The sequence below is a fragment of the Taurulus bubalis genome (assembly GCF_910589615.1).
Source record: "Taurulus bubalis genome assembly, chromosome: 7".
In the NCBI taxonomy this organism is placed as follows: domain Eukaryota; kingdom Metazoa; phylum Chordata; class Actinopteri; order Perciformes; family Cottidae; genus Taurulus; species Taurulus bubalis.
This window is the reverse complement of record NC_136595.1, coordinates 27512041-27538012: the sequence shown is the minus strand read 5'-3', so window position 1 is coordinate 27538012 and position 25972 is coordinate 27512041. Positions and strand designations below refer to the sequence as shown.

The 25972-nt window shown below is 46.0% G+C and overlaps 1 protein-coding gene across 1 annotated transcript in view; it reads right to left on the bottom strand.

Moving 5' to 3' along the window:
• palld (palladin, cytoskeletal associated protein) overlaps positions 1–25972 on the bottom strand; it is a gene marked incomplete at its 5' end in the record, with an annotated part of 65752 nt that overhangs the window by 28592 nt on the left and 11188 nt on the right. Inside the window, 8 exons of the mRNA XM_079221001.1 lie at positions 3273–3648; positions 4210–4329; positions 5622–5645; positions 6266–6407; positions 8128–8190; positions 8301–8418; positions 9817–9883; positions 10010–10185. Of these exons, the coding sequence (XP_079077127.1) occupies positions 3273–3648; positions 4210–4329; positions 5622–5645; positions 6266–6407; positions 8128–8190; positions 8301–8418; positions 9817–9883; positions 10010–10185 (1086 nt within the window). The remainder of the gene's footprint in view (positions 1–3272; positions 3649–4209; positions 4330–5621; positions 5646–6265; positions 6408–8127; positions 8191–8300; positions 8419–9816; positions 9884–10009; positions 10186–25972) is intronic.

Sequence of the window (25972 nt, the reverse complement as noted above, 5' to 3'; positions counted from 1 at the left end):
GTTTTCCATCATCTGTAATCTGACAATATGGAGGGAAATTAAACTTAAACCCACTGTTGGAGTCGCATAAGAATAAAAAATAAAAACATTTAAACTGACGCGTAAAAAAATGACGTCCGTGAGAGAGAACAATTTGGAATGTCAGAGTCTTACAAAAGGGAGATTCAGCTGGGGAATGATTGGAGGATAATTGATGCCTCTGTGTGTGTGTGTGTGTGTGTGTGTGTGTGTGTGTGTGTGTGTGTGTATGTGTGTGTGTGTGTGTGTGTGTGTGACGCCCACCCAGACATTATCCCACCCTGTAATATAAAGCCTCGCCCCGATTATCACGGTCCATATCATCGCGGGCGCACCTGTACTGCACGGCTCCTTCTTCTGCTTCGGCAGTAAGTTGCTTATAAATGGCTTATAAGCAACTTATAAGCCATTTATAACACACACGCAATTGAAAAACACACAACTACGTGCACCTCCCCATGCACAAGAGAATAGATGTCGGTCACGCAGAGCCGTGAAATGCCACACTTGGCAAACATGCACCTTTATCAATACACTCCAGCAGCACCGCCACCTCATCCATCAACACACACACACACACACACACACACACACACACACACACACACACACACACACACACACACACACACACACACACACACACACACACACACTTTTTTCTTCTTCATTTCTGGTAAACAGAACAATTCGGATCCCAACTGGCCGATCTGAGCCTCTCCCATGATCATTTCCTTTGTGATTCTTATCCCGACGTCTGACATCAACGCCGGGCATCGAACCCAAACACCTACCGGCCTCTCTCTCTCTCTCTCTCTCTCTCTCTTCGTCTGTTTGCACGCCCCGTCTCCTGCAGACCTGCCAAGTCACACAACGACTTCCTCCATCTCAACAGCTCGCTGTTATTGAAGCAACAACATCCTCACGCCGGCTTCCAGCTTGTCAGCCCGATGATTTCGATCCATTTATTCCACTCAGTCTATCAAATCTATGGCAAGTCAACTAAGTGGCTTATTAGAAAGTCATGGGTGGGTTATGCTTTCTAATTGCTTCACAGCTGGGCGCTGATGTTGTGTATTCATGTTGTTATTGTGGATAAACTTTAAATAAAGGTGGCATTTCTATCTCAGTAACCGGGCGTAAGAGTTTCTAAATTGCACATTCTACACCAGCAAACAAGCACAGTTCATTTAAAGTGCAGCGATTGTAAACCATCAGCTGATTCCCACTCAGTTCTCGTCCAATCACAGCCTCTGATTTGCTGTCCCACACAGCAATATTGTTCCCATCCAGAGCATCCCATATATTTACCTGTCATTTCCCGTCTCCTCCTCTACTCTCTCAGCTCTGGAAGCACAGAATTATAACAGTCACAACATTTACGTGAACAGATGAATGCAGAGCCGTCACACAGGAAGCACGTCCAGAGAGAACCATGCGCTGGAACTGTAGCCGAGCGATGCAGGAACCAAGCGTTTACTGCGGCGTGACCCGAACCCTGGTCTGAATGCGGCTCATCGTAACCCGAACCCTGGTCTGAATTTGTCCAGTCGTAACCTGAACCCTGGTCTGAATGCGTCCAGTCGCAACCAGAAGCCTGGTCTGAATGCGTCCAGTCGTAACCCGAACCCTGGTCTGAATGCGTCCAGTCGTAACCCGAACCCTTGTCTGAATGCGTCCAGTCGTAACCCGAACCCTGGTCTGAATGCGTCCAGTTGTAACCTGAACCATGGTCTGAATGCGACTCGTCGCTACCCGAACCCTGATCTGAATGTGGCTCTACGTAACCCGAACCCTGGTCTGAATGCGGCCCGTCGTAACCCGAACCCTGGTCTGAATGCGCCCAGTCGTAACCCGAACCCTGGTCTGAATGCAGCCCGTTGTAACCCGAACCCTGGTCTGAATGCGTCCAGTCGTAACCCGAACCCTGGTCTGAATGCAGCCCGTCAAAACCCGAACCATGGTCTGAATGCGACCCGTCGTAACCCGAACCCTGGTCTGAATGCAGCCCATCGTAACCCGAACCCTGGTCTGAATGCGTCCAGGCGTAACCAGAACCCTGGTCTGAATGCGTCTCATCGTAACCCGAACCCTGGTCTGAATGCAGCCCATCGTAACCCGAACCCTGGTCTGAATGCAGCCCATCGTAACCCTGGTGTGAATGCGTCCAGGCGTAACCCGAACCCTGGTCTGAATGCGTCCAGTCGCAACCCGAACCCTGGTCTGAATGCAGCCCATCGTATCCCTGGTCTGAATGCGTCCAGTCGCAACCCGAACCCTGGTCTGAATGCTGCCCAAAATAAATCTCTATGCAGGTAAAATATTGAGAGGGAAAAATGTAAAAGGCGAGCAAACCGTCTACGACCGTGCGAGCCGGCCGGCGGTCAGCAATGCCAGCAGGTGGAATGTTTTTTCCATTTTAGTTTAGCAAGTTAGCATGCTAATTATTTGCTAATCATGAAACCAAAGCATTGGGTAAGAAAGGTCGGGAGGTGGAAGTTTACATCCGAAATTCATTCAAGAAGTTTGGTGCCAGTCCGTCTCGTCGTGAAGTGTAAATGTGACCTTCAGTCAGGAGTCAGGTGATCACCAAAGTCATTCAACTTCATCCTGAGGACATACTGTAACCACCAGCAGCCACTTCACTGGCCGTGCATCTAATACGGATTTATTCTCTGCAAAATCATGATCATCAAAGATGGCGCCGTCGTCATCTTCAGACATTTGAAACAAAGAGAAGAGAAGAAAACCGATATCTCGAGTGAAAGAATATATATCTATATCTATATATATATATATAGAATACTCTATAAATAATTGGAGGAGGACCAGCAGCATGTGTGGAGCGGCCTCTTGAGATAAAGACGCTATCCACCGCTAGGACTGTCCGTCTATTTCTTGTTCCTCGATAAAGGCAGAAAAGAAAACGGAAGAGGCTTTAAAACACCCGTGATGACTGTTGACCCCCGCGGCGCTCAGGAACTCAACACAATGGCTCCGGCATGCAGGCCGAGGTTACGCTGCAACAATAGGAGCCATCCAGCAAAACACAGCCACGCGGATCTGTTTACAGCCGGCGACAGAAAGCAGCCGGGGACTCGATGCCACATTGACACCGACAAAAGCTCAGGGGAATGCTTTTGTGGGGGCTCGGGATTCCCCACCGGCGAAGCTGAGACTCTCATTTCCACCAGACCTCAGACGGGCTACCTCCCTCCCCGCCCGCTCCCCCGGTGGACACAACCGGTACTCACAGCTTTGGTTTGGGCTTGGTCGGCAGCGGAAGACCGTCCCTCCCCGGGGATGGAGGGGAGTCTGGTGCCGTGACATCTGCCGCTGGGTTAGACGGAGGTGGAGGTGGTGGAGGTGTGGTTGCTTTAGGCGGGCTAGGTGGCGATGCTAGATTTGGGGGCGGGCCGTTCTGCGCGGACCTTTTCACCTCGACCTCCACCGCGCCGGGCCAGATCTCCAGCTCCCTGATGAGGAACGCGGCGGGCTGAGGCGGCATCTTGGGTGGCAGCTCCAGGAGGCTGATCTCCGTGGGTGGGGGAGGAGGAGGAGGAGGAGGGAAGGTGGCCACATCCTCAAAGCCTGAGCGATCACCAGACGGGCCGTTACTGGAGTCCTCGGCTGGGAGGGAAACAAACAGAGAAGAGTGGGAAATGTTTGACTTGTTTAGTTTTAAAACTTCCACATACACTCAGTAGATACTGACACACACACACACACACACACACACACACACACACACACACACACACACACACACAGAAATATTTATGTCCTGCTGTCCTCACAAAGAGCCGCTCATCAGATGACACCTCACTCACAGACCTCACGATGATAAACACGACAGAAGACGGTCGTCTGGTTGAGACGTGCAATCGGACTTTCAGAACTAAGTCCAAGACACGCCCCCACATGAGTCCAGGCCACGCCCCCACATGAGTCCAGGCCACGCCCCCACATGAGTACAAGCCACGCCCCCACACGAGTACAAGCCACGCCCCCACAGGACGACGGGACTATCGGACGTTAGTGGAACCAAGCCGCCAAAACTTCTCCACATTTTAGACAATATGCCGGTGATCAGTGAGGTTGAATTTGAGACTCGTCTTTTGACTGTTTATAAACGTCACAGTCAAAGATAAATAAAATGGAGCTTCTCTTTTCTGTCCGTGTCGGACGCACCTGCAGCGACGGAGAGTTGAGCGGCGCTGCTGACGGAGCCGTGCGGGTTGGAGGCCGTGCAGCAGAACCGGCCTCCGTCCTCTGGAAAGGCCTCGGCGATCACCAGGGTGCAGATCTCCTCTGAACAAGAGAAGAAGAAAGAGACATCAATCCTCGTCTTCACGCACACAAAGAGGGCCGAGAGCAGAATGCTATTTGTTAAGGATACACACAAAAATTAAAAAGTACAAAAGAATATAAGAAAATACCAAAAATATAAAAGAATACAGAAAAATACATAAAGTGCACATTGGAGGTTTTCCCACAGTTTTCTTTTATGAGAATATTTTTTTTTAAGTTGTTTTGTTGCAGCATGCTATTTGTTAAGGATACCCAATAAAAAATACAAAATACAAAAAACATAAAGAAATACAAAAAAATACAAAAATACAGAAAAATATATAAAGTGCATATTGGAGGTTTTCCCACAGTTTTCTTTTTTGAGAATATACAAAAAAAGTGTTTTCTTGCAGAGTGCTATTTGTTAAGGATACCCAATAAAAAATACAAAAAAATATAAATAAATACAAAAAAACAAAAAATACAAAAAAAAGTGCAGATAGGAGGTTTTCTTAAAGTTTTCTTTTTTGACAATATCAAAAAAAGTTGTTGTTTTCTTGCAGAATGTCCTTTGTTAAGGATACACAATACAAAATAAAAAATAAATATAAAGAAATACAAAAAATACAAAAAATAAAAGAATCCAGAAAAATACATGTGCATATAGGAGGTTTTCCCAGTTTTCTTTTTTGAGAATATAACAAAATAAAAAAATAATTGTTTTCTTGTAGAATGCTATTAGTTAAGGATACCCAATAAAAAACAAAAAATAAAATTAAGAAATACAGAAAAATACATAAAGTGCAGGTAGGAGGTTTTCCCACACTTTTCCTGGATGATTTTGTTGATTTATTTTGCACTGGTCATCGATATGCCGTTCACGGTCGTGAAGGTTACATCCGTGTGCGTGGAGGTAGAGCATGTGCATGTGCAGCGACATGTCGACGCTGGACTTGTTCGTCGTGAGACGCAGGAGAGTGAGAGTCGCTCTAGACGGGTGAGTCAGGTTTTTATAGCGTGATGTGAAGACTCACGAAGAGCAGACAGGCACAGATGTTCAGGGAGGGTGACTCACATCTGAACACCTGAATCGTAACCCGACTCTCGCACAGGTGGAAAAACCGTCTGACACGCGTGTGTCATCGTCTGTGTGTGATTTATTGTGTGTGATTTATTGTGTGTGTTTACGTGTCACGGGCGCAGAAGTTAAATCAGTGTTTCCCCGTCTAGTGAAAGGCTGAAACTCCGCTGCATCTAATAACCGTTACTAATTGCCGTTTGGTTTACACCTGTGGAGGGGCGGCGGGTCGTACCTGGCTCGGCTGCAGATCGAGGCTCTGAAGAAGAGGAGGGAAGAGGAGACAAACGGAGATTTGCGTTATTAGCTGTTTTAAGCACCGTGGCAAAAAACGAGGTATCTTTTAGGATTCTGCTCGAAATAACATGCCCAAACTAAAAAGGGTGAATCTCTGCAACCACAAGGGCTATTTGAATAATGTTGGTGTTTTAATAATGAAGTGAATAGATTTGGAATCTGTGTGGAATTGTCTTGCTTTTTGTCATCTGTTTTTTTTCTGATAGCACCGAGCTTCGGGTTGATAGTACCGGAAACATGCCGAGTGGGCTGACTCATGACAAATTATGATTATGATATTTTAATAATTATTTTAGTTGGTGTTTGAGTTGTGTTGAAATGGCTGACTAATTATTGTAGCCCAGGTTCTCTTGTTTAATTTGATGTTTAACATCAATATATTTGTTCATGATTATTGTAATTTAACTATATCAAGTGTAAAATTCGACCTTTATAGGGGCCTCGGGGCTAAAAAGGTTAAATAAAAAGCAACAAATAGTTGAATCTGCGTGTTGACAAAACATGATTACCAGTCGGGTACAGCCCTGTTAATAGCATATACATTCAAATATATTATTCAAATCACTAAGAAGAACGTCTCACTTTTCTGGAGAATCCGAAAATCGGGGGAGTCCAGGATCTCCTCTCCCTGCCGGTACCACCGGACCTGCAGAGGACGGCTTCCTCGGACCCGGCACTCCAGAACCACCACCTGGCCCTCGGAGGCCCGGGCGTCCTGCAGCAGCTGGAGAGGGAACGAGGAGAGACTGAGGTAATGAAAAGAATAAATCTGACGGGATGGATGGAGGCCGAGTTCAGGCCTGGGACACGTCACAGGGGCCCGTTTGACCCCGCGTCCATTCGGTCGTACGGCGTGTTGCAGAACAAAGCACGACAGCGACATTGCGGACTTATGGAGAAGTTGCTGTCAACACCGCGTTGTTATGTGTGTGTGGCTGTGTGTGTGTCTGTGTGTGTGTGTTGTTTGGGTGACATCACAGCGCTGACTTCACTTGAGCCGAACATCCTCTCACTGAGATGATTACAGGTTTTTTTTCTCGTTTTTTTTTCATAAAGGAGGCTGAAGGCAAAACAAAAGTCTTTGTGTAATGAAGTGGAACATGATTTAGGGCCTGCCTGGCGTACGGAGAGTGAAAGAGACCTGACCCGTGTGGGCTTGGCAGGCCCGTTTGAAGCTCTGCCTCAGCCTGTCTCCGTCCTGCCGTCACAAGACCCACAGCTCAGGGGGGCGGGGTGTTCTTGAGCTTTGTGTTTTATCTGACCCCCACTGCTGAAAGCCACAGCCCTGCACACTGTTATTAAGGGAAGGCAAGCAGGCGGAGTACATGTGTGTGTACTGTACGTACTCTTCCTGTGAATACTGCCGTTTTTCATGGTTTTAGCTCTAATTAAGAGAAATCTTAATAGACAATGGTATGCTTCAAAGTTTCCCTTTATATAAATATCCCTTCTGTTTCACGCCAGTGTCTCCGTGCACAAAGTATTTCTAAAAGAAATGGTTTTCCAACCCTGACGTGCAAGTCTGGTTGTATAGAAGTATATGCTTCATGTGTTAAAGCTGCATTCTCTCTCCTGACCACCAGGGGGGACGCCTCTGGTTGTATAGAAGTATATGCTTCATCTGTTAAAGCTGCATTCTCTCTCCTGACCACCAGGGGGTGACTCCTCTGGTTGTATAGAAGTATATGATGCATGTCTTAAAGCTGCATTCTCTCTCCTGGCCACCAGGGGTGACTCCTCTGGTTGTATAGAAGTACATGGTGCATGTCTTAAAGCTGCATTCTCTCTCCTGACCACCAGGGGTGACTCCTCTGGTTGTATATAAGTCTATGCTTCATGTGTTTAAGCTGCATTCTCTCTCCTGGCCACCAGGGGGCAACTCCTCTGGTTGTATAGAATTCTCGGCTTCATGTGTTAAAGCTGCATTCTCTCTCCTGACCACCAGGGGGTGACTCCTCTGGTTGTATAGAAGTCTATGTTTCATGTGTTAAAGCTGCATTCTCTCTCCTGACCACCGGGGGGTGACTCCTCTGGTTGTATAGAAGTATATGCTTCATGTGTTAAGGCTGCATTCTCTTTCCTGACCACCAGGGGGTGACTCCTCAGGTTGTATAGAAGTCTATGCTTCATGTGTTAAGGCTGCATTCTCTTTCCTGACCACCAGGGGTGACTCCTCTGGTTGTATAGAAGTCTATATAAATGACTCTACTTCTCTTGATGTATTCCCTCAGTAAACATTGTAAACATGAGTTTATGTCTCAATCTCTAGTTTCAAGTCTTCTTCAATACAGCATGATGTTCATTTAGTAAATTATGGTCATTTAGAGTCAAACAGACCATAATAGGGGACGCTTTAGGGCGGGGCTACCAGGTGATTACCGTTGTTTGTACTCAACAATCACACACGTGGGGCTTTGGGTGTCCTCGGTGCCATGTAGACTCACCTTGGTGAACATCGGCGGACCAGACACCTCGGCGCCATACGGGGACGACACTGGACTCTGCGTCTAGAAGATGAGAAACATACTTTCAGGACGGCGTTTGCCACTGAAGAGAATTCTCCGCTCCTTTGACCCGGCTGTGTGGATCAGCTGTTCCTGGTGCTGGAGCTGCTCACCCGCTGCAGAGGCAGAGACAGGGACTGGACCAGGGTGGAGCGGTGAGGAAGGACCTCTGAGGTTTTGGGAGACGACGAGCGAATCGTCAGGGACATTGAAGTGGTCTTCTTCTGGAGTCTAAAATCAACAAACGCATAAATCAGCAACCGCACGCACACAGACAAAGTCATTTCTCAACCTGATGTGCTTTTTGTTCAAATATGATACTCGAATCAAAGAAAATTGTCTCCCCGGTAATTAAGATGATATCAGTGATGCTGGCTTCAGTGTGTAAACAGAAAGGGAATCAGGAAGTAGTCCAGATGGACCTGATTTATACAACAGATAATAACGGAAAACATTTAGAGAAGCGGGCAGAGTGCACATTCCTCAAATATTTTTTTTTTAATTTTAAATATGCATTTTGAAGGGCATTAAAATAAACATATGTGTGCCACATTTTCACCAGTCAAGGAAGTTCTGTGTTGAAAAATTGCACACAAAAATATATACACAATGTGGATATCCATTGTCTCCCCGCGGCTCTCAACAGCTAGCAGCTAACTGTGCTAACAGCGCTAGCATTGCAAACTACGGACACAGCACTGACGGAGCTGACGGTGTTAAGCTTCCCCAGTAGCGCTGTGGGATGCCGTTATCAGCTGTAACCGCCGTGTGAGCGCAGTGCAGAGCGGTAGCCATTAGCTCGCTAACGGGACAAAACAGAGCGGCTAACGTGCATTAACAGGCTGCGTAAACAAAGCACAAAGAAGCTCTGATAACGACACACCCAGAGGGAGTCACTCTCTGCTGTATGCATGCATGAGTCCTGTAGATATCACTTTTAAGGAAGCATTTAAAAAAAGTTCCTGCATCCTCATTTGGGTCTGAAAAAAAAATGATATGCACTTTGGTTTTGCAAGAGTGAAAGCAGGAAAAGAGTTAAAAGTTTACCTTTTGGAGATAAGTACAGGGGACCGTTGTGACCTATCCTAACCTTCTTCTTCTCTCATTGCTGAGATTGTGGCCTGTCATGGCTCAGGGTTATGGCTCTTTAAAGGCCTGTTAGGGGCTCTAGTTAAAGGCCACACAGCTGATAAACGGCTGCAGGGCTCAGTTAACCTGCTCAGAGGCTTCACGGTTCAAAGGGTCAAAGTGTCAAGAGAGGTCTTGCTCTGAGTCTGTTTACTCTTATGAATGATTCTTTTTCCCCACAGTCACCAAAGTAAATATTGGACCCATTTATTTTCCAGAAGCCACATATCGTTCAAACATTCTGACACGAACGTGGCATTTTTCAGACCGACTTCTCCGGAGAAGATTAACTTTTTCTCCGTCTCTGCAACACACTGTTGCGAGATCCGGCAACTAAAGCTTGCGAGGTACTTCATTTTTCGTTGTGCTAAATACGTCCTTCAGCTCTGCAAACGTGACAATGACCACGCCCACTTAGCAGACAGGAAGTGCAGCATTTCAAACCGTTGGCGGAGCTTTGTAATGCGTTATCTTTCGGTTATAGAGTATCTTTGCACGTACTGAGGCATGGCTCCTGATCTGGACTTTGACCCGGTTCCTTCTCCCTCTGAGTCCGATGACGAAGCTCCTGCAGTGGGTAGAAACACACAAACAGCACTGAAAAAAGCCTGAGAAGTATCTCCCCACTAGTGCAGTTTAACTACAGAGACCCCCGATGGTTCTAACAGTTCCTCGACCGTGAAGAACGTCGGACCTTCGATGTAAACCTCGGCGGAGGTGTTGTCCGCCCCGATGCTGTTGGAAGCCACGCAGGTGTAGCGTCCCGTGTCGTCCTCGAAGGCTTCGGAGATCACCAGCGTGTGCAGGTCAGCATCCCTCCAGATCTGAATGTCGGGAGAGTTGTGCAGCTCGCGGCCTTCACAGAACCACCTGGTGGAGACGAGAGGGAACCTTGAGTAACCAATGGGGCGGGACAGTCGAACTACAGTTTGATGCAACAGGAGCGACACCAGGATCTTTGCAGTCCAAACCCCTGAGCGGACGTCACTGCCATGTATTATCCAGAGCAGAAAAACAGACTTTAAAACTCAATGCAAACATTTTAAACTACTACTTTAACGGTGTTCTACCATGCATTTAATTCATTGTGACTTTTAGCTCCACACAGTTGACAGTGCTTCAAAGAAAATGATGACTTCGCCGGTTTCCAATCTGTTCCTACCAGCTATAACGATAGGTTTCTTTTTGGGTATAGATTTTGTGGATCTAGATTTATACAAAGAAGAGGTTCTACAGCTCATATGACCACGACATGAATACCAGACCCTATTGTCCTTGATCTCGAACGAATCCGCAACTCCTTGCCTTTAAAAAAATTATGTTTAAACTTATTTTCAGCATAAATATGATCAAAAGTCAAGAGTCTGAGCAAGATTCCCCCTAAATGGCTCCCCAAGTTTTTTTAATTGTATTGTTCGGTGCCTTCCCATCAACCCACAGCGATACTGCACATCTTTAGAAAGATTACACCTAAAGCATCTAATAATAATCACAATAAACACACGCATTGAGATGTTAGGAAGTATATTCAGTCCAAAAAACGGGTTTGTGTCTTTGACTGAAATCCGGGACTTATGAATGTTTTAGTGAAACGTTATAATCGCTCAGTCATTCTCACAAGGGTTACGGTACTTTAGCAATTTAAATGAATTAAATCGTAACTGTGGATGAGGAGATAGCACAGCTTTAGTTTTGAAAAAAACACAATTCTCATTTTCGGGAGAGGAAAAAAGGAGCGTCGGGTTTATGAGGTTAAACACGAGTCGTCATATTTCACCATCGCTTTGTGACTGAAAATGTACGTATTATACTTTGTGCCAATTAAATGAATATTACTAGAAAGGCACAAACTAGGCAATTAGGATAATTACTGAAATCAATGAAAATCTTAGCGAGCGGGGACAAGACTTGAACTTAAATGTACCTTTGCCTCACCCGATGGAGGCCTGCCAATTTAACTTACATCAATAACTCGTCATTCACACACACACACCTACACACACAGACACACACACACACACACACACACACACACACTCTGGGCATGTCTGAGATTACTTATCTGCCAAACGTCAGCCGCCCGGAGGCACCGGCGAGACGCCGTGTTACGGGAAGCAGACGCACCCTTTTCCCTTCCAATCGGAGGCCCGTGTGTCTGGCAGGCGCCTGGGCCCGGTCCCGCCTCCCCTGGGGGTCTTTGTTCCCTGATCTGGGACCCCAGGAGGGGATGAGAGAGTCCACACAACACCACCAGCTTCGTCTGTCTCATCTCTCTTCACATTGCTGCGTTTAAAGCAGACCCCTCCGCACTGCGTTCCCACATCAAACACCATCTCCAGCAGACACACACACACACACACTGAATGCTGTCGTGGTGTGTGTGAGTCTGTTGCTTTTATCAGTGCGAAGGCCCCATCTTCTTTTTAAAGTGCATTATGACACTTCTGATCGTGATAAACCAAACTGTGTGGTCAGTTACGTTCTATAAGAATGTATTTTCTCTCAGGTTAGGTTTATATTTGGTTGGTGGATGGGTCACACACAGGACTTTCACCCAGGAGACCAGCGCTCTTGTCCGATTTGAAGCCAAAAGTATCGTATTTTAACCCAAGACGTGTGCGTTTGAAGGACATATGCATGATGTTCCACTGATTCAGCAGCGAAAACAGGTTAAAAAGATGAAAATAGAAGCTAACGGCTACAGATCACAGTGTAAACAAGAACCACAACCTCTTTATTCACTGTTAAAATGAAATACATTCAGTATACCTTCAGTAGCTAGCGTAGCATAGATATGCTAACGTGCTCTGCTAATGTTTTAGGCTAGTAGAGGGGTAGAGGAGTATCCATCTTACACGATGTTTAACCCGGGACGAGCTCCACATCCACTAAACCCTCCTCAAGAACATCTGAAACCACTGATGCTAAGCTACGATTAGCCCGTCTGAACAAAGGCTCAATTGGAGAATGTAGTTTCAAAACTGAGTGGTTCAGCCACTGTAATGTTTACACACATATGTAGAAGTGTCCATATGTGAATATATACATATTTGCGGAAACGTCCAATTTTATTCTGGCAACTGGGGTTGACCCACCCCCCGCTGTACAGCCGCTCAGCACCCTGTTAAAGGAGAAAGCATGTGTGTGTAGGTCTCGTTCACCTCCCGACCTCCGCATGGACAGATGGGGGGAGGGGCAGGAATTCCCAAAATGCTGGAACAACAGCTGCCCGACCTGAGGACAACGTCCTGCTGCTCCGCCATCGCTAGATGTTAATACCCTCTGGTGTGTCAGGAAACAGCAGCTAACGCCTGTTCCAGAAAACAATCCATCAGCGACGCTTCATGCTGCAGAAATTCCCACCTGACAGAGTGGGTGTGGGAGCAGAGACCGGGGGGGTGAATGAGCATGAGTCAGCCCGGGTCACACGAGAAAGATAATACGCCGCGTCATTGTTGAGACGAGCAATTCATCAGCAGCGGTGACAGAGACAGAGACTCGACACCGGACCCCCGCAGACCGGCTCGTCTGGCTCACCGCCGGGCGAACGTCCAACAACGGAGACGTGGACTCCGGCTCCCACGCACGCCGCGTGGGCTAAATGCTAGAAAAACACACAGATCGTGACACGAGACTAATGAAGAGCTGCTCACGGCACGAGCGGCGGAGACCTTATCCGCCGGCGCTCGAGGCAACGGAGGCCAAGAGTCATCTGGCACGCTTCAAACCCCCATCGGCATCGAACGCACGATCCAGACATAGAGAGAGAGCGGCTGGGACGACGCAGGGATCCCTGAGCGACGTGACTTTGTTGTATGACTTTCTTTGGCACAAAACTGACAGCAGCTGGCCATTTGAGAGTAAAAAAATGAAACGTGATTGTTTTGAGCAAATCAATATGTCTGTGCGGTTTTTGGAGAAAGAGTGGAAACGGCTCGTTTTGGGCGACCGCCATGTCTGCTGGCGACTCGCTTGGGAAAGTCAGGTTTTTGCTCGCCGCTTTCTTTTAAGTGACTCGCTGCATTAATCAGAATCACTAAGGACTTCACAGCCATATGCTCTCTGCTTGATGTGGATTGCGCAATACAAATCTACTTCAACCCAGCAAAGTCTTTTGGACGCCATCGAATCGAACACAAAGAGAAAAAGGGCTTTTTTGTGCATGACATCATTCAACAAATGACTATTGTTTTTTGTGTTTTTTGCAGTGGGGCGTTGTTGGAGGGACTGAGAGTGAGTGTTTCTAACTTTAGTGAACAGAGGCCAGCAAACAGCGAGGTCACATGTTTTTTACGCCCTGGTGTTTTAACCCCAACTCCTCAAATACTGACGCTCAATCGGTGACCGGAGCCTCAACCTACGACACTCCATGTGCCGCTGTAGCGTCGTACAAGTTAAATGCAGCAAAATAAACAGGAAAACGTATAGTTTTCGCTTGATTAAAAAAGAATTAACTACCAATGTAAATTGCCTAATCCTAACCCTACTTGGTAAGGCTTCGGAAAAAGTTGCAGTTTGGGGATACAATAAGTACGTTTGTTACTTTGTAACTGGTGTGAAGTGTGTAAGTTACATCCCAAAACAAAGCTACAATGTGTCACCATCGACACGAACAGTAGTCTCCTGGGTGAAAGTCCTGCGTTGACTTTCTAGCTCTTTATCCTTTTGGAAACCACCCTATTTTTCATCCCTTTCCTCGAAAATGTCATACCCAAACTAAAAAGAGTGTATCTCTGCAACCACTAGGGCTGTTTGAATAATGTGGGTGTTATAATAAAAAGGTACACATGTGAGATTTTGTTCAGATGTGTAAATATCAGTCTATATGTTACTGGTTAAGAGTAAATGAAGATGACACACAGAAAAAAATGAAAAGGTTTCAGGTCTGACTAAAAACAAATCACTTTCAGGATGATTATTTCTTTGAAATGATGCAGCTGTAAGGTCCAACTCTAACCCAAATCATAACTCAATATGTGAACATTCTCTAACCCAAATCATAGCTCAATATGTGAACATTCTCTAACCCAAATCATAACTCAATATGTGAACATTCTCTAACCCAAATCATAGCTCAATATGTGAACATTCTCTCTGCAAAGGTTGACTTTGATAAAGTGAAGCAGAACAATCGCTCAGCCTTGGTAGGATGTACTACGTCAGCTGTCCAATAATGACACGGATGGTTAGTTGAAAGGCCGGTTTGTTTCATACAGACACCAAAAGGTGCCTCAGTATCAGCCGCTACTGACCGAGCCTCGGTAGTCCACGAGTTGGGAGTTAAGAGTCTAAATCTGTCCACTTCTCAAGAAGTAAATATGGCATTTCTGAAGCAAAAATAGAGTTGTAAGGATTTCAAGTTCGCTTTTAATTAAATGTGCTCAGTAGTTTTCCGTTCTGGTTTATGGGACAACGGTCTGCCAGGCTCTCTCTGCAGAATGTAAAACCATCTGCTCGGTAGGAGTTCAGGAATGGAAATTGTACATTTGTTTGGGCACAATGTAACGCAACGCAGAGCACGGGACTCATCAGCTTGTGCTCCTCTGAGGGTTGACTGAGCACAAACCCTTCACAACTAGCACAACAATAAAACCCCTTATTAATCAACCTTAATGATCCACCATTATGTATAATTACTGACTAAACTCATTTGGAGGCAGACGGTTGTGTTTATTAAATCCCCTCTCTATTTCCCTGGAATGTGCTGAACATGGTGCTAAACAGAGTGTTCTCTCCAGTGGCGACTTTGTTGAGTCACGTGAGGTACTTTTTGGACTGGAAGAGCTTTTTCAGTTCCAAGAACTTAGTTCTAAGAACCCTCGTTTTTATTTTGTCCACACAGCAAGAAGTAGGACTAGTCCGAAAAAACTTTTTTAGCTACTCTCCCAGCACAAGAGGAATCATTAGTGGCAATTGTCTAATTGGTCGAACACATGAGGCACTGCAACTCTGGCAACCCCCATTTAAAAGAACAAAAACGTTTAACCGTATACACTACAGACAACACAAACAACAGTGAATAACAGAAGAATAACACGGACAGATTCCCCATCAGGGAAGTTCAGAAGTTAACTCATTCATTAGCAAATACACACAAGAGCTAATGAACGAGTGAGAGCCGCTACTCAGCGAGCTAACCCAGTAGCACAAAGGCTAACCCAGTAGTACTAACCCAAAAGCACAAAGGCTAACCTAGTAGCACTAACCCAGTCGCACGAGATACACAAAGGATAACTGAGTCGCACAAAGGCTAACCCAGTAGCACAAAGGCTAGCTCTGGACTATACAATATGAGCTGAATTCAATTCAATTGAAACCCAGTAGCACAAAGGTTTATCCAGTAGCACAAAGGCTAACCCAGTCGGACAAATGTTAATCCATTCGCACAAAGGCTAACATAGTAGCAAAAACCCAGTCGCACAAGGTACACAAAGGCTATCCCAGTAGCACAAAGATTAATCCAGTAGCACAAAGGCTAACCCAGTAGCACAATGGTTAATCCAGTAGCACAAAGGCTAACATAGTAGCAAAAACCCAGTTGCACAAGGTACACAAAGGCTAACCCAGTAGCACAAAGGTTAATTTAGTAGCACAAAGGCTAACCCAGTAGCACAAACCCGCTTGCACAAGGTACCCAAAGGCTAACCCAGTAGCACAAATGCTAACTCAGTAGCACAAACCCAGTTGCACAAGGTACCCAAAGGCTAACCTAGTAGCACAAAGGCTAACCCAGTAGCACTAACCCAGTCGCACACGGTACCCAAATGCTAACCCAGTAGCACAAAGGTTAATCGAGTAGGACAAATGTTAACCCAGTAGCACACACCCAGTTGCACAAGGTACCCAAAGGCTAACCCAGTAGCACAAAGGTTAACCCAGTAGGACAAATGTTAACCCAGTAGCACACACCCAGTTGCACAAGGTACCCAAAGGCTAACCCAGTAGCACAAACTCAGTTGCACAAGCTACACAAAGGCTAACCTAGTAGCACAAAGGCTAACCAGTAGCACAAAGCTAACCCAGTCGCCGAAGAAGCCGATTCAAACTGAAATCACAGCAGGTAATAGGTTCCTGACGGCTACTTTGCCTGTGTCTATATGATAGTAGCATCTAACAGTGGTTGCCTATGTATTCCTATATTCCTGTATATTAACATTAGCGGTGGAACGGCTTACGTGACGTCAGTGTTCCTGATGGCGGTGGGAATGCAAACAGCAGAAGAAGAAAAAAGCTCTTGTAGGTACAATGTAGTTCATGAGGGAACTCGCTGGTGACCAATCCCTCTTTAAAGGGAGTCCCCGGAACAGTTTGGTCCCAAAAAGAAGCGCTCCAGTCCAGCAGGCAAAGAAGGAACTTGACCAACCAACAGTCATTTGCAGGGGAAGCAGGGTGTGCTTAGAATAGCAGTGCCCGCCGCGAGCTAAGGTACAAATTTCTTGGCAGACGGTATTCAACGCCACCCATTTCCTCTTTGACACAATACTGTTAGAAAACACAACTACATGCAACTACATGCACGCCGAACAAGCTCCGGCCAAGACGCTGACTAAACCGTCAGAATAAACCGGCCTGTCACCAGCTTCCCCGTGTGGGCGCACGGAGCTGGTGAGGAAGCAGTCGCACTTAAAGACAATTGATGCCAGATGATGCCGGGGATAATAACAGAAACATGCTCTGGGTTTCACTTGTTCCCTGGAGGAAGGAGAAGAAGAAGAAGTAGAAGAAGAAGAAGAAGAAGAAGAAGAAGAAGAAGAAGAAGAAGAAGAAGAAGAAGAAGAGGAGGCAGAAGAAGAAGAAGAAGAAGAGGAGGCAGAAGAAGAAGAAGAAGAAGAAGAAGAAGAAGAGGAGGCAGAAGAAGAAGAAGAAGAGGAGGCAGAAGAAGAAGAAGAAGAAGAAGAAGAAGAAGAAGAAGAAGGAGAAGGAGAAGAACAAGAAGAAGGAGAAGAACAAGATGAAGAATAACAAATAGAAGAAGTAGAAGGAGGAGAAGAATATGAAGTAGAAGAAGAAGAAAAAGGAGAAGAAGAAGATGAAGTAGAAGAAGATAAAGTAGAAGAAGAAGATGAAGAAGAAGAAGAAATAGAAGGAGAAGAAGAATATGAAGTAGAAGAAGAAGAAAAAGAAGAAGTAGAAGAAGATAAAGTAGAAGAACAAGATGAAGAAGAACAATAAGAAGAACAAGAAGAACAAGAATAACAAGAAGTAGAAGAAGTAGTATTATAAGAAGTAGAAGAAGTAAAAGGAAGAGAAGAAGAAGTAAAAGAACAATGAAGAAGAAGAAGTAGAAGTAAAAGGAAGAGAAGAAGAAGTAGAAGAAGATGATGTAGAAGTAGAAGGAGAAGAAGAAGAATATGAAGTAGAAGACGAAGTAGAAGAGGAAGAACAAGTAAAAGAACAAGAAGAACAAGTAGAAGAACAAGAAGAACAAGTAGAAGATGGAAAAGAACAAGAAGGAGAACAAGAATTAGAAGAAGAAAAAAAGTAGAAGAAGAAGATGAAATAGAAGAAGGAGAAGAAGAATAAGTAGAAGAAGAAGAACAAGGAGAAGAAGAAGATAAAGTAGAAGAGGAAGAACAATAAGAAGAACAATAAGAAGTAGAAGATGAAGGAGAAGAAGAAGGAGAAGAAGATAAAGTAGAAGAAGAAGAACAATAAGAAATAGAAGATGAAGGAGAAGAAGATAAAGTAGAAGAAGAAGAACAATAAGAAGTAGAAGATGAAGGACAAGAAGAAGGAGAAGAAGATAAAGTAGATCCGCGCTCTCCTCATCTGACCCTGTTGTTATTTGCTGCTGTTGATGGAAACATTTTTATGAAGCCAGGCTCCGTTTCACCGCAAACCCGAAACGAGCGGAGGCCAGAGGCCAGAACGAAAGAAGGGAGGAAGGTTCAATCACACCGACCTCGACGGGATGCAGGAGCGACGAGCTCTACGAACGCCACAATCAATACGGCTCATACAGAACAGAGTGGACGTGAACTTCCTGTGCTTTGTCTTTTATACTCCCAACTTTACTCGCCGTCTGTTTTTAGGTCGTGGACCACAGAAGTCAACCAGAGTGCTGCTGGACGGGGAGAGCGGCGTCAAGGTCGTCTTCATCCCTAATTACAAACTACAATGGAGGTCAAGTGAAGTATCCAAACTCTCTCGGGTTTTATTATCCACGGCAGAGCAATCTCCTAATTCATGCAGTTTCCTCTTCCTCACGCATTCTAAATAACAAGTACTGAAGCTCCAGGAGGCTCAAAGCTGCCTCATATTTATTCCCACCACAGCCATTTTACATCATACCCCATGGTGCCTCATTCACTTGCCCTCCAGGTTTGCAATGGTACCAATACCGGTACCAATGAATCCCATCAGTTTACCCGCCCAACAAGATATTTCCATCCTTAAAACTCAGCATGCTAAAGATGTTCGGGACTCTGTTCCATTTTTGCCACGAAACATCATTTATCTTCAAAAGGTGCAACATAAGTTTTAAATAAACAATAAACAAATGACGATAACGACACGGGGGTTAAGGGGGTTAAGAGGTAGCTGGATTGAACGACCAATGTCAGAATCAGAACCCGTTTATTTACCAGGAATGTTTACACAAACATTGGCAGAAGGTGCATAACATTAGACATGAAACGTTAGACGAGACAAACAACAATCAACGACAACAACAGTGCAATGGGTATTAAAATACCCATTGCATATTAGTAGATATAACGTGTATATCTACTAATATACATGTAGGTAACTCAATGTGTTCTGACGTTAGAAACTGTTTGCCAATCAATTTTGTTGTTTTTTGTTGCATGTTTTTTTAAGAAAAATGTATCTGGTTTCCTGTTTTGAGAAAAGGTGCTTTTTATTCGCATAGTGCGCAGTCTAATGTCTAAAGCTACGGTCTACACGGTCAATTTTTAATACAAATTAGATAAATAAACGGTATCAGCACTCCCCCGAAGAGGCATACGGTTAGTTTAAGTTGTAATAAATGTAATAATTGTAATAACTGTGTATGTTTTAAGCTAGTAAGCATAAGTGTTGGCTATGTACGTATGCTATTAATGCTAGAGGAGTAAGCTAACAATTATCTTTTTTTTTACCTGCTCTTACGTTGGTTTTGGATAAAACACATTTAAAATCTTCTTTGTTTATTCATCTAATTTATGCGACTTCCGTTTCAACTCTGTTTGTCGCCTTCAAAATAAAAGCACCTTTTCTCAAAACAGGAAACCAGATACATTTTGATTACGGCAGACAAAAAAAATGCAACAAAAACCAACAAAATTGATTGATAAACAGTTTCTAACATCAGAACACATATTGAGTTACTTACATTATATATATATATATATATATATATATATATATATATATATATATATATATATATATATATTATTATTGTTACTATAATGGCAGCCTTAGTCCTCCATAGTATATCAATCTGTTATTTGAGGATGTTGACCGGCTCTCAGAGGTTTGAACTCTTTTTTTGGAGGCTTTTTGTGAAAGAAATCTCAACACTGTGCAGCATCTGCCCTAAACCTAGCAACCATCTGGTGAACGCCGTGGCACAGAGCCAGCTAAAGACACCGTTTTATTTAAGTTAATTAAGACTAAAACAGGCTAAACAAAGATGAGTTGAACTCCAAATGAATGCTAGTTGTATTCCAAATGTGCAGGATGTGTAAACACAAACCTGTTAGCTACACATTAGCCATATTGTACTTTATAAATACATAATATGTTAAACAATGTGTGAGCTGCTCAGCTTGTTGTGGAGTTTTGCCTCCAAGTGGCCGAGAAGAACTGACACGCTTCAGTCTAATTTTACATTGAGAGCAAACATCGGTAGTAAAAAAGTAGCGTACTGTAGTAAAGTTAAATAAAATACACGATCTTACATTCCAGGATGTTTGTGATCTGGAAAAAGCTGCACTCGATGTAAACAATAAACTAAAGTGTGTCTTTTTGAGTCATCTCGATAAAAAGGAAACTGTTCTGTCTGGATTTGAGTCTGCGTTAAAAAGTTCTTCTCCTCGCAAACGTCTGGATTTAAAGACGACGGGTGAGGAGTCCTGCTGACGGAGCTCCGTCCATCAGGGGTCAGAGGTCAGAGGAATGCTCCGGACGGCTGACGACAGCTGCGACGACAGTGAAGACGCTTCAACCGGAAGCAACGAGGAACGCTTCACTCCAAAGAGTTTAAACCAGGAGACATCGAGGAACCAAATATGAAATGGGAAGTTCATACTCATATATATATATATATATATATATATATATATATATATATATATATATATATATATATATATATATTTGTGTGTGTGAGCGTTTGTGTGTGTGTGTGAGAGAGTGTATGTGTGTGTGTGAGGGAGAGTAAGTGAGTGAGTGAGTGAGTGAGTGTGACAGAGAGAGACTAAAACGAAAATAGTGACAGACATATACAGCAGCTGAGCTACAAACACACACACCTCTACATTCATGGGGATGCCACACACACACACATAAACACACCCATGCACACACACACACATGCACACACACATACATACACACACACATTCAGTTAAAGTCAGTTTTGTCGGAGTGCTGAGAGAAAATCACTAGAATTTGAAGAGGTGACGCTTTCTGTCCACAATGAACAACACAACTCATTCATTACACACACACACACACACACACACACACACACACACACACACACACACACACACACAGCCTTTCAGCTGTCGCCTCACAACATCACAACACAAAAGTTGAAGATGGCGACCACACGACTCATCACTCCCAAAACAATCACGTTGACGATGATGTTAAAGTGTGTGTGTGTGTGCGTCCCCACATTAAAGCTTGTGTGTGTGCGTCCCCACGGTCAAGTGTGTGTGTGTGTGTGTGCGTCCCCACATTAAAGCGCGTGTGTGTGTGTGTTTGTGCGTCCCCACATAAAAGCGTGTGTGTGCGTCCCCACATTAAAGCGTTTGTGTGTGTGTGTGCGTCCCCACGTTAAAGCGTGTGTGTGTGTGTCCCCACGTTAAAGCGTGCGCGTGTGTGTGTGTCCACGTTAAAAGTGTGTGTGTGTGTCGCCACGTTAAAGGTGTGTGTGTGTCCCCACGTTAAAGCGTTTGTGTGTCCCCACGTTAAAGGTGTGTGTGTGTGTCCATGTTAAAGTGTGTGTGTGTGTCCCCATGTTAAAGCGTGTGTGTGTGTGTCCACGTTAAAGCCTGTGTGTGTGTCCCCACGTTAAAGGTGTGTGTGTGCGTCCCCACGTTAAAGGTGTGTGTGTGCGTCCCTACGTTAAAGGTGTGTGTGTGCGTCCCCACATTGAAGCCTGTGTGTGTGTCCCTACGTTAAAGTGTGTGTGTGTCCACGTTAAAGTGTGTGTGTGTCCCTACGTTAAAATGTGTGTGTGTGTCCCCATGTTAAAGTGTGTGTGTGCGTCCCCACGTTAAAGCCTGTGTGTGCGTCCCCACGTTAAAGGTGTGTGTGTGCGTCCCCACATTGAAGCCTGTGTGTGTGTGTCCCCACGTTAAAGGTGTGTGTGTGCGTCCCCACATTGAAGCCTGTGTGTGTGCGTCCCCACGTTAAAGCGTGTGTGTGTGCGTCCCCACGTTAAAGGTGTGTGTGTGCGTCCCCACATTGAAGCCTGTGTGTGTGTCCCTACGTTAAAGTGTGTGTGTGTGTGTCCACCTTAAAGCCTGACGGGTGCCAGCAGCGGCATAGAGAGTCACACCTTTACCTGAGCCGTCCCGTCGCTCCCAGACGCTTTAAACCAAAAGTCCCTGAAGGTGAAGTTGCACAGCGAGCTTCTCCTCCTGACAGCGCACTAAGCCACTGACACCAGCCAGGACGGACACGCTGAGTCACACGGTCAGGCACGCACACACGGCAGGAGGGAGGGAGGGAGGGAGGGAGGAGGAGGGAAGAGGGAAGGAGGGAGGGAGGGGAGGAGGGAGGAAGGAGGGAGGGAAGGGAGGGTGGAAGGGAGGAGGGAGCAGCCCGAACTGCCAAATTCCATACGTGACAGAATTGCAAGAAGAAGAAGAAAAATACATTTAATTCGAATTAAAATACATACAAAGTTAATTCCCTGTCTCCATGGTTTCCCTAACACGGATCATCCAGCCAAGCGGCTCGCGGGACGCAGGTCCAAACATCCTCTGATGGGATGATTCTGTGGGCGACACACTTCTTTTTGTTTTTATTAAACAAGCAAAGTCATGCAGTCCAGCTGCTTCTTTGTGGGAATCTGTTTCCCAAACAAAACTAAAACTAAACAAAACAAAACTCATGCGAGTCCAGGCTGCTGACCATCAAAAGCTCTGGGCTCCCGCCAAGCCGCCCCGTCCCCACGGTAACCCCTGTGGCCGCAGGACGAGGTAATCGGGACGATAAATATGACGGCGCTCCACCGAACGGCACCAAATCTACCGGACCCTCACTTAACGGGTCCCACATGCCAGAAGTGAGCCGGCCACTTAAACCCAGGAATAGCTCGGGATGGAAATAGACCAGTTTGAGCACCTGGCAAGGACCAAGACAAATGGCTGAAGTGACTGGTCATGCTTTGCACACACACACACACACACACACACACACACACACACACACACACTGCACACTACACACCACACACACACCACACACACTGGAGATATTTTGGTCGCTGTCAAGGAAGAAGCCTGAGTGGACTGCTGGGCGACAGCAGATGAGATTATTTGTGGTGCTGCTTGTTACTAGGTCTAATCCTCTGTACAACATGATGAGAACACACACACACACACACACACACACACACACACACACACACACCTAATGACGTCCTGTTACAGTGGTGCACACACTGTAATCATGCGGTTCTTTTATTCAAATTCTTCTAGATTGTAGCGATAACTGCGCGCCGCTCCGTGCTTCCCCTGAGTGGCTGTAAAGGAGGGTTAGCAAGAGGAAGAGCTTTACAGCCTCTGATGATAATTACTGAATGACTGATTCCCCGTTTTCAGACTCGCTGCTTTGTGAGAGAGAGCCAATTAAAATAAATAATATAAGTAGTGTGCAGATGGGAGCGGCTTTTAAAATATGACTCAACAAGAGTAAAGCGATTTTTCCCTCCAAGCAAAATGCTTTCTTTATTAAATATCATGCAACACACACACACACACACACACACACACACACACACACACACACACACACACACACACACACACACACACACTATTTCGTTTGTTTGAAAAAAAGGTCCTTCGAGGGTCAGTTGACGCCACAACAAAACGGGCGGCATGACAACCTCTGCAAAACAGTAAGCGACCTCCGCTGACAGGAAGTGGCGACATTTCTTGTGTGTTTTGGGCATTTCGTGAACTATTTAAAACATAAACTAGCTGTGGGTACAAATGAGAGGAATTTAGAAATATTATATATTTTTACGGCCCTGCAGGAGGTTTCTACTCGTGTCCTCACAAGTATACCAAACATTGACGTTTACACCCACTCACATTTCATTAATTCACTAATTCCTCAGTCATCGATCTTCTGCTGCCGCTCAGTAATTACAGCTGCAGACGAACCGCCAACGTCTGAGTCTGATTGAACGTTTCATAACTTTCTTTCTTTCTGGGAACGTCAACGAGACGAGAGGTGAAGCAGCGGCTGAAACACACGGAGCGGATCTGTGGTCCCGCGTCCGGTTGAGTCACCGACTTGCAGGGGTCCACAACCACTGGGTCAACAACCAACCACTGGGTCCACAACCACTGGGTCCACAACCAACCACTGGGTCCACAACCACTGGATCCACAACCACTGGGTCCACAACCAACCACTGGGTCCACAACCACTGGATCCACAACCAACCACTGGGTCCACAACCACTGGGTCCACAACCAACCACTGGGTCCACAACCACTGGATCCACAACCAACCACTGGGTCCACAACCACTGGGTCCACAACCAACCACTGGGTCCACAACCACTGGGTCCACAACCACTGGGTCCACAACCACTGGGTCGGCTACCACTGGGTCCACAACCACTGGGTCCACAACCAACCACTGGGTCCACAACCACTCGGTCCTCAACCACCACTACCACTGGGTCCACAACTACCACTACCCACTACCACTGGGTCCACAACCACTGGGTCCGCTACCACTGGGTCCACAACCAACCACTGGGTCCTCAACCACTGGGTCCACAGCCAACCACTGGGTCCTCAACCACTGGGTTCGCTACCACTGGGTCCACAGCCAACCACTGGGTCCTCAACCACTGGGTTCGCTACCACTGGGTCCACAGCCAACCACTGGGTCCTCAACCACTGGGTTCGCTACCACTGGGTCCACAGCCAACCACCGCATCTGCTACCACTGGGTCCACAACCACTGGGACTGCAACCACTGGGTCCTCAACCACTGCATCTGCTACCACTGGGTCCACAACCACTGGGTCCACAACTACCCACTGGGTCTGCAGCCACTGGGTCCACAACCACCACTACCACTACCCACTACCACTGGGTCCACAACCACTGGGTCCGCTACCACTGGGTCCACAACCACTGGGTCCACAACCACTGGGTCCACAAACAACCACTGGGTCCACAACCACCACAACCACTACCCACTACTACTGGGTCCACTACCACTGGGCCCACAACCAACCACTTGGTCCACAACTACCCACTGGGTCTGCAGCCACTGGGTCCACAACCACCACTACCACTACCCACTACCACTGGGTCCACAACCACTGGGTCCGCTACCACTGGGTCCACAACCACTGGGTCCACAACCACTGGGTCCACAAACAACCACTGGGTCCACAACCACCACAACCACTACCCACTACTACTGGGTCCACTACCACTGGGCCCACAACCAACCACTGGATCCACAAACACTGGGTCCACTACCACTGGATCTGCATGAAACAAAAGCAAATGTGCATGGCCCACCAGCCTCCCAAGACCTCGCCACAAACAGGCAAACCCACAAGCGTCCAAAGATGCGGGCCCGCCTCTCCCACTGGGTGAGCCGTGCAGCTCCACGTCTCCAACTGTTTTGAGCGTCAGTGAACTCAGTGACACGATGTGATGCTGTTTAACGAGTGAAAAAGACAAGAAACGACTGAGAGACTAAACAAAATACTAGTGCAGCAGATAGATGCCGGTCTGGGGGATCGAACTCCTCGACCTCTCCTACGCACTGAATTTATGGACTTAGATCTGAGCTCTGGTCCGACACACATGAGCCAGACCCATGAAACCAAACCCTGCAGACCCCACACTGAGCTGAACACGCAGGCTCTATTTTATTCAAGCGATGTGCAAAAAGACAAACAAATGAGGAACAAAGATGCATATCTTGAGTTTCTGTGCACGACAGTTTAACTTTCTCACAGCTGTTATCCTGTCACATGAACATGGGAAGGAAGACTTGAGCTTGTTTTTACGAGTCCCGTTTGACCTCTCGCCAGCTCGTAAAACAAGCGCCCCTGCACAGATTTTTTATTTTTTTGTGTGGCACATTACGCAGCCAACGTGCACAACACATGTGCGCCGCATTTGACAGCTTGAAGCAGGCTGCTGCTATTTCGATGCAGACGCACTAAATTCCAGCGCTCCGGTGTTGTTCGAGGACACGTAATTGAATC